We start from the raw sequence: 9,580 nt of genomic DNA, 5'->3' as shown, positions 1-9,580 counted from the left end.
ATATAGTCATGATATTACATCATACCCCTGTACATCAACTCTGTACTGGTACTCCCTGTATATAGTCATGTTGTTTTTTACTCGTCAGTGTTATTCGTTATTCACTGTTTATTTATTCCTTGTGTCATTATTTATATATTTTTAAAAATCTTTAACTCTGCATTGTTGAAAAAGGACCCATAAGTTAGCATTTCACTGTTAGTCTACACCTGTTGTTTATGAAGTATTTGACAAATTCAATTTAATTTGATTTGAGGACCAGACTCTAGCCCTACCTGAACCTTTCCTTCCTGCTAGAGTTTAGAGTAGGGATGTGCGACTGGTGGCCTGTGCTCCCCTTTTGATGGCAAATGTGGAAAAGTGTGTGGAATTGCAGCACACTACACTGTAGCTTATAAATTGCAACAGTTTCATGCAACAGTTTCAAATATTTTACTGAGTAACAGTTCATATAAGGAAATCAATCAACTGAAATAAATGAATTAGCCTCTAATCTATGGATTTCACATGACTGAGATTACAGATATGCATCTGTTGGTCACAGATGCCTTAAAAAATGGTAGGGGCGTAGATTAGAAAACCAGTTATCTGGTGTGACCACCATTTGCCTCATGCAGCACGACACATCTCCTTCACATAGAGTTGATCAGGCTGTTGATTGTGGCCTGTGGAATGGTGTCCCACTCCCTTTGGCTGTGGGAAGTTGCTGGATATTGGCGGGAACTGGAACACACTGTCGTACACGTAGATTCAGAGCATACCAAACATGCTCAATGGTGACATGTCTGGTGAGTATGCAGGCCATGGAAGAACTGGGACATGTTCAGCTTCCAGGAATTGTGTACAGATCCTTGTGACATGGGGCCAGGCATTATCATGCTGAAACATGAGCTGATGGCGGCAGATGAATGTCACGACAATGGGCCTCAGGATCTTGTCACGATATCTCTGTGAATTCCTATTGCCATCAATAAAATGCAGCCAGGATTCATCCATGAAGAGCACACTTCTCCAGCATGCCAGAAGCCATCGAAGGTGAGCATTTGCCCACTGAAGTCGGTTACAACGCTGAACTGCAGTCAGGTCAAGACTGGTGAAGAAGATGATAACGCAGATGATCTTCCCTGAGACGGTTTCTGACAGTTTGTGCAGAGATTCTTCCGTTGTGCAAAACCACAGTTTCATCAGCTGCCCGGGTGGCTGGTCTCAGACGATTAGGTGAAGAAGTCGGATGTGGAGGTACTGGGCTGGCATGGTTACACATGGTCTGCGGTTGTGAGGCCGGTTAGACGTACTGCCGAAATCTCTAAAATGACATTGGAGGCTGCTTATGGTAGTTAATGAACATTCAAATCTCTGGTAACAGCTCTGGTGTACATTCCTGCTGTCTGCATGGCAATTGCATGCTCCCTCAAAACTTGAGATATCTGGGGCATTGTGTGGGACAAAACTGCACATTTTAAAGTGGCTTTTTATTGTCCCCAGCACAAGGTGCACCTGAGTAATGATTAATGCTGGTTAATCAGCTTCTTGATATGCCACACCTGTCAGGTGGATGGATTATCTTGGCAAAGGAGAAATGCTCACTAACAGGGATGTAAACAAATTAGCTTGCAGAATTTGAGAGAAATAAGCTTTTTGTTGTTGTGCATATGGAACATTTCTGGGATATTTTATTTCAGCTCATGAAACCAACACTACATGTTGCATTTATATTTTGGTTCAGTATAGAATGAGAGTCTATTGCTTATTTTGTGACAGTCTCTAACAAACACAAGACTGCACCTTTTGGAGATTGGACAGCACTGCCTGAAATGGTCTATGCATATTTTTACCATTAGCTTATAACATTACATTGTAAAACTTTTTGTTTGACACATTTTTGATTTGATGATGATGAGTGATTTTCACTGACAAATCGATGAGTCGGCAACACGGAAGTGACGTTTGATGCCATGCCATTGGTTGTTTCTTTGGTGACACATTTAAAATCCATTTGTCTACTCTCTTTAGCTACGGATATTGTTGAATCGTAAGTTATTTAGCTTAATATATTATGTATCATTTTTGGTTATATAACATAACTAACGTTTTATGTAATAATTGTGTCATGATGAGTAAGCTATAGTAGCGCGCTAATAATCTCTAGCTAGCTAGACAACAAATCTACAGTAGCTAGCTAGCTAACGGTAGCTAACTACATCACTCAGTATCTATCTACGTTTAACTGATGTAGGTCTGCTCCTGCTCTAATGAAAATATTTAGCTAACAACATAATGTGTTTCCCCCTTCTCACGAAGCCTACCGATGGATGGTTACAGTTTATCTATGCCTGGCCCTCACTCACCGGACTACCATGACTCCCCAATGTCAGAACTCGCCAACTGCTTTACGGGACTCCGCGCCTTTCACACAGGGTAAAAGCTATTATCCTCGAACTACATTAGTTGGCTAACTGATTTCAAGTGTAGGTGGCTATCTGACACTCGAGGGAAAGGCTACTGGACACTCATACTCTGCCATGATCATGTGCCATGTTTACATGGATTGTGAATAAGATTAGGCAAGGTTTGAGAGTCCAAAATGCCTTGCAGAAATAAACTACACCCATGGCCTTAATACTACTATATTTACCCATGTGTATCTTATTATGCATTACTCAGTGACACTCCTCGGAGATGTCTGGACCTGTCCAACCTCAGCACTGGGAGTGTAGACGATGCTGCTGCACAGGGATCACCACACAAAGGTGAGCAATGCTTTTTTACATACTGTAGGTATATTCATTCATAACAACAACAACAAAACAACCCAGGGGGACACCCCAAAGAAAAATCAGAGGTGACAATGGCAAGGCAAAACTCCCAAGGTTAGAAACCTTGGGAGGAACCAGGCTCCTCTTGACTGGGTAGAAGTTCAGTGTGACTATTTTATCTATGCTGGTGTGCAATGCATATTCTCTCCACCAACTTAGCTAGGTACTGTCGCAGAGGCTTTTCAGTTTCAGCTACTTTTTGCACCATTTTTTATTTCAGTTGACACTGCTTTTAAACTTTTGTTTGTCTTTGATTGTCATTGCATTTTTGAGCTCATCGCAACATATTGTTTTCACTCCGTCCTCACCATTTTTATTTGCACATTATTTCCTGCTGGTTTGCAGACAAGCCTACTTCTCCAGTGGCCTTGGACTCTCCTGCACCAAGGTACCAGGCTTATTCCTCTCACCTTCAAGAACACTAACTTGAAGCCTGTGTTTAAAATAAAAATGCCATTTAGCAGACACTTTTATCCAAAGTGACTTAGTCATGCTTGCACACATTTTACGTATGGGTGGCCCCGGGAGTTGAACCCACAAACCTGGCATTGCAAGCCCCGTGCTCCAAACATTCTGGAAACACAAATATAATTGTTATCATTTGTGGAGGGATGAGTACCTGCTCCCCATGGGCCCTGTGGATGACAGTGGTACTGTGTTGCTACCTGCATCATCCAAAGTAATGTTCTCCTTTGTTCCCTGGAACAGTCGCATGAAGACGTTGCAGTCCTTCCTGGTAAAGAACAGACTAGATTTACTCTCCATATCAATGGGTTTTGTATGATTATCTCAGTATGAGTTTAATTAACACACTCTTTCCTGTCTCTTAGCCCAGATTGCTGTGTAGCAGTCCAAAGCTTCACCCCAGTGAACGTCCATTCAGTAACAAGGAGAATGTGAGCGGATGTATTTTCACATTCAGGGTTATTTATGTTTAACTTATATTCACATGCAAATGCTGTCCAGTTTCTTCTACTACAATACCCTATTTCAATTGTGCCATCAGTGATTGCACCTCTCAAGGGCATATACTGTACAAGATTTTTGAAATCAATAAAGGGGGCGGCAGGTAGCCAAGTAGTTAGAGCATTGGGCCAGTAACCGAAAGGTTGCTGGATCAAAACCCCGAGCTTATAAGGTAAAAATCTGTCATTCTGCCCCTGAACAAGGCAGTTAACCCACTCTTCCCCGGTAGGCTGTCATTGTAAATAAGAATTTGTTCTTAACGGACTTGCATAGTTAAATACAAAAGTGTCTAGTGACAGCTCAGTGGCCTTTGTGGCTTATTCAATTATGGCCACTAGATGACAGTATGTGATTTCTCAATTTTCTCACTTCTTGCTCTTGTATAGCCATGTGACTTCCAGACCTAGAGCAACAGCACTATGCGGGAACATTAATTGGTAACATTGTGGGAGGCAACCTGTCTTTCTAGAGACTACCTCTTGTTACATGTAATGTGTTTTTTGAGAACTTACTCAACACATTCTCTCTCTCTCTCACCTGAATTACAATTACTGCATTGCTGTGTTTAAAAAAAAAAATGTTTAGGTGGCCCCAGGGCAGAGAGCGCAGGGCAAGCCGGAGTGTTTGCTGCCTGCTCCAGACTCCCAGCTCCAAGGTGACGGTGAGCCCTGTGTCCTGGGGAGCCCCATCTTCCCTGCACCTCCCTCCCGAACCCAGCACTCCCCAGGGGATGCAGATGGATTCATGGAAATCCTGGAGCAGGAAGCTGATGAGGTAATTTGGGTCTCATAGACGGACGTCTTTACCTCTTGTCCCATTCTGTTAATCCATGTCACTGAACGGTTCATGCAGCGAGGTCTGCACCAGTGTGACTCCTGCTCCTGTATTCAATGCACGGTTCAATCTCGGTTGCTACATCTTTAATGCTTCCTACTAATACTTTTTTTTTTTTCTGTCTTACAACATGACTCCTTTCTTTATTTTGAATATCTCCACTGCCCTGCCCTTTCCTCATGTCCATTCTCTCCCCCAGGGTTCTATTGCTGTCGCCATGTCATGTAGCATGGCACAGCTGCTGTCTGAACCCCTCATGAACCAGGAAGTGGATCTCTCCTCTGTAAGTCTCCTCTTCTCACATCCACAAACTTGCAGTTGGTTTGAACTTTACTTGGGTGCGAGGAGTAACAGGATATGTACCTTCACTAGGTTTCAGTGTGTCGCCAGGGGGGACGCCGTCTCTTCCGATCCCCTTCCATGCCAGAGCGGTTGGCACGTCCACTGAAACGCACCTCCACCTCCCCCTCCCCAGCCAACCCCCAGCCACTCAAACGACATTGCACCTTCTCCGCCGTCTCAGAGGAGGTGGGCCAGGGAGAGGGAGACCAAGGGGTTGGAATCAACAATGATAGGAAGGTAAGGGTGGGTCAGGAGTGCTACGCTGTATATTGGTAGGGGAGGAGGGTTGTGAAGGTAGGGGTGGGGGATGGAGGGTAGAAGGGGTGGGGGTTGTGAAGTTAGAGGGGGGTTGGGAAGGGAGGGTTGTGAAGGTAGTTTCTTTTCTGACTCGTATTCCGCTCACTAGCACCACCTGCATAAGAGGACCCACTCTTTGTGTGATGTGGAGCAGCAGCTGGGTGGGGATGGGATCAATGCAGAACTCATTGGAGACTTCAGCAAGGTAGTATATTGAGACTACAACTAGTTATCCACACTAAAAACAGTTTCACAATCACATGGTCCTGTGAATTAAAATTACTGTTGCATTTTAGGTGCATGCCCTACCCACCGTGACAGGGAGACATCAAGGCTTGAAGTACATCACGGTTGACACAGTAAGCCCAATGATATGTAGTGTGCCAAACAGTGCATGTTACAGGAAGAGCAATTATATTAACAACAAAAAACTAAATTCTCTCATTGTCCCAGATGAGTGCTCTTCTGGAAGGGAAGTTCAGCTGTTTGGTTGAGTCTTTTGTTGTGGTGGACTGCCGCTACCCATATGAGTATCAGGGAGGACACATTAAGGTGAGAGATGAACAGAATAAGTCCCTGGACAGTTCTGACTTTTTATCTCAATGTGGGAGATGGTACTGAGTGTGTTCTTCTGAGGTAGTGTTATCCCTGACTTCACCTGCAGGGGGCGCTGAGCCTTCCCAACACAGACAAGGCAGTGGATCAATTGCTATCCCAGAGGCTAAAAGCCCACTCTCCTGATAAGAGGCTTGTGCTAGTGCTGCACTGTGAATTCTCCTCTGAAAGAGCACCCAGAACGTGAGACATGCAGACCTTTCAGTCACGTGTGTGTGTGTGTGTGTGAGTGAGTGAAATTATCAGAAATTAGGCTTTTCTGCATGTATTCCATTTGAGATTAAGTCCTTTCTCATGAGCATCTGTCTCACTCTGTAGGTGTCACCTCCTGCGCAGTGTGGACCGCAGTATGAACGAGTACCCAGCCCTGCACTACCCTGAGCTCTATGTCCTCAAGGGTGGCTACAGAGACTTCTACCACTCTCACCAGGTATGGACCTGACAATACAGAAATGGACTGTGGTCTGTTGGGCTATGCTGTAGTCAGTTTATTTCTCACTCCTCTGTGTGTCTGTCAGGAGCACTGTGAGCCCCAGGCCTACTGCCCCATGCACCACGAGGACCACAGAGAGGAGCTTCTGCGGTGCCGCACACACAGCAGAGCCTTGGCTGAAGAGCGCCGCAGACGCCACCACATTCAAACTCTCGTCAAACTCTGAGGCAGTCATGTTGGGGGGGGCAGGAGAAGAACAGCCACTCAGAGGGACAGCGGAGTCAAAACGGTGACCTAGAGATTGTCAATTTAATTATCTTTGTCAAAAGAACATATGTGATAACAAATTGGCTTTTTGTTGTTTGATAGCTTTCCAAATATAACCTTTTTCATATGCTGCCATGGAAACTGTGCATATGATCACTGCTGCCTAGTTTTGTCTATTTTCTTTGGATGGCCATGAATAATAACAACACTGGCCATGCATATTCATTACTGCCTGCCAGTTGAACAGGATATGTAATCCACTAATCTCACTGTAGTATCTTTTAATTACAGTAGAGTCCACCGGTTAAGGGCTTTCATTTTTCAGCTTTTGATATGGTTTTAATTTCATTTCCACCTTGTAGAGCAGAAAGGGTGGCATTATTTCCCGTGTCAATCATGGATCTATATATTTGTATTATTATTGGGGATCATGAATCATGATTTTATTTGAACTGTTCTGAATAATACTTTTTTTCTTTACCAGGGTGAATGACCTTGGAGTTTAGGTTTAATATTTGTTAAATAACACTGTTTTTAATGTTGTTTGTCAGGTAGTTGAAAATGTAATTGCTGCATTAACAATGATTTATAATTAAAAAAACACACAACCAAATGTAACTATTTTAATGGGTATCATATGAAATGGTCCCTGGACTGTAGAAACCATAACATAATAGAGAAAAATCTTGAGTGGTATTTTTGAAGAAGCTTTGTTGTGTGAATATGCTTAGTCCTGATCCCTCCCTGCCAGTGCTGCAGGTGTGTCTAGTTTGCAGCTGTGATTCCTCCCCCAACACAGCTGGGTTAACTCTATGCCCCTCTCTGTTAAAATCTCCTCCCCCTCTTCTTTGCACAGCAGCTGTAATGCGGAACTGTGAGATTTCACAGGCCCCAGAAAGTGGGATCTGGCTATGCTGAAAGCGGATAGGGTGGGAATGGCCATGATTCAGACTTCAGACCTGTCCCAGGAGGAATGAAGTGGTGCTGGCTGTTGGAGTGGTGGGCCTTTTGGCAGTCAGAACTTTTTGTGGGTTTTTAATACCACCTATGGGGCTGCCTACATACTCCGATCCCTGATTGCTGCCAAAAGTCACTGGCAGCAACAACTCAGAGTCCCAGGCTAGGCAGTCAGAGGATGGGCTTGTTGAGTGGGGAGATGAGGATATTGGTGGAAAGGATTGTCAATTATGAAATCGCATGTTATCAACCTTTATGTCCAATTGGGGGTCTCAAGATGCAGCTTTCAAAAGCCACCTGCTCAACAAATCATCCTGAAGGCTACCATGACTGTCTGTCTAATAGTGCTTTTTGGCATAGTGTAATGTATGGAATATACAAGCGGAGTTCCACTGAGCCAATGGATTTTGAGAGTTGCTTAATCCCTGGTCCACATGCCCTGCAGTCCAGAATGGAGCAGTAGGGAAAGGGAAGTGATCCATTCCATTTTATTAAAGTGGCATTATTACTGTGGCGGTGACGGAGAGATTAGTTGTCCATCAGCACAATATGCAGGAAGCCCAGTTGAAAAGCCCAACTGCTAACAGTGAGAGGAAATCCAACCTAATAGCTGGCTACAATTTGCTAGTTTTTTCTTTTTTTTCTTCTGCAGGGTCTAATTACATTTCAATAGAGAAGGCCATCATGTTTGTAATAATTGTAGATGTCCAGTATGTAAGATTTTACTATGGCCTCTGCCAGGAGGTTCAAGCCCTGCTCTTGCTGTTACACCTCAATCATTAGTTGATTGGTGGCAGTGGTGTGATAATCCTGTATGGTAGTTCCACCTCAAAAAGCACAAGAAAAAGTATTTACACACCCTTCATCTCAGATTGTTCTGAAATTGTTTCTGTTAGAAACCAATAAGATGATCATTCCTGCAACATTTTGTGTTGAAATATAACTTTCTCTGTTAAACTAAGTTAATTCATTGTGCCCAGATTGCGCATTTTTAATTTATTTATAGGATTCATATAATATTCAATTATTATAGTACCTAACATCTGATTTGGACCACACTTTTTTTCTAACAATGAGCTAGACATTCCAGAAGAATCCAAAGAAATGGTCAAAAACCACCCATGGAAACTCCCATACCCCATGTCGATCACACCTCAAAAATGAATATAGCGTCTCGGTTCTCTGTTTGGCAAGTAGTATAGAGCTGTGGCTCTGAGTGTTGTTTCTTCATACTATGTAATACATTCTTAGTGAATTTGGTGATGTGTCGTCCCCCCGTCCCCAGTCATTGAAGCTATTGGATTCAATACTCTGAGCCGCAGCAATGGACAATGATTACAGGTAACTTATGAGATATTTTGTAGTCATGTGGCGCGAGTTGGAACCAGTGTTTTTCTGGATCAAACGCGCCAAATAAATTGACATTTTGGATATGTATAACGACGGAATTAATCGAACAAAAGGACCATTTGTGATGTTTATAGGACATATTGGAGTGCCAACAAGAAGCTCGTCAAAGGTAAGGCATGAATTATATCTTTATTTCTGGGTTTCTTGTTGTGCCTGGTGGGTTGAATTATGATTGTCTTTGTTTTATGGGGTGCTATCCTCAGATAATAGCATGGTTTGCTTTCGCCGTTAACAAGAAGTGTATCTTTAAGATAATGACTCAAGTAAAAGTGAAAGTCACCCAGTAAAATACTACTTGAGTAAAAGTATTTGGTTTTAAATGTACTTCAGAACAAAAGTAAATGTAATTGCTAAAATATACTTAAGTATCAAAAGTATAAATAATTTCAAATTCCTTATTAAGCAAACCAGACGGCATGATTTTCTTGATTTTTATTTTTTTTTAATGTTTTTTTTAATGAATAGCCAGGGGCACACTTCAACACTCAGACCTCATTTACAAACAAAGCATTTGTGTTTAGTGAATCTGCCAGATCAGAGGCAATAGGGATGACCAGGGATGTTCTCTTGATAAGTGCATGAATTAGACAATTTTCCTATCCTGCTAAGCATTCAAAATGTTACTAGTACTTTTGGGTAAACA

The 9,580-nt window shown here is 42.8% G+C and overlaps 1 protein-coding gene across 1 annotated transcript; it reads left to right on the top strand.

The window, feature by feature from the left end:
- Positions 1-1,750: 1,750 nt before the first annotated feature.
- LOC109874256 (M-phase inducer phosphatase 1-B) lies at positions 1,751-7,188 on the top strand. Its single transcript, XM_020466096.2, has 15 exons — positions 1,751-2,032; positions 2,302-2,418; positions 2,665-2,750; positions 3,162-3,204; positions 3,525-3,552; positions 3,647-3,712; positions 4,368-4,556; positions 4,816-4,899; positions 4,989-5,195; positions 5,365-5,460; positions 5,552-5,614; positions 5,709-5,807; positions 5,920-6,053; positions 6,189-6,300; positions 6,389-7,188. Exons 1-15 carry the CDS (start codon positions 1,956-1,958, stop codon positions 6,527-6,529), a joined length of 1,542 nt encoding a protein of 513 aa, XP_020321685.1. The 5' UTR covers positions 1,751-1,955; the 3' UTR covers positions 6,530-7,188.
- Positions 7,189-9,580: the final 2,392 nt, after the last annotated feature.

The sequence above is a fragment of the Oncorhynchus kisutch genome, linkage group LG29 (assembly GCF_002021735.2).
Source record: "Oncorhynchus kisutch isolate 150728-3 linkage group LG29, Okis_V2, whole genome shotgun sequence".
Lineage (NCBI taxonomy): Eukaryota > Metazoa > Chordata > Actinopteri > Salmoniformes > Salmonidae > Oncorhynchus > Oncorhynchus kisutch.
Note: the sequence above shows the minus strand (reverse complement) of the source record. Positions and strands in the feature narration are given on the sequence as shown.

Coding starts and splice junctions, on each gene's coding strand:
- LOC109874256 (XM_020466096.2), top strand. CDS start 1,956: ATGCCATTGGTTGTTTCTTTGGTGACACATTTAAAATCCATTTGTCTA. Junction 2,419..2,664: donor CTCCGCGCCTTTCACACAGG/GTAAAAGCTATT, acceptor TGCATTACTCAG/TGACACTCCTCGGAGATGTC. Junction 2,751..3,161: donor ACAGGGATCACCACACAAAG/GTGAGCAATGCT, acceptor GCTGGTTTGCAG/ACAAGCCTACTTCTCCAGTG.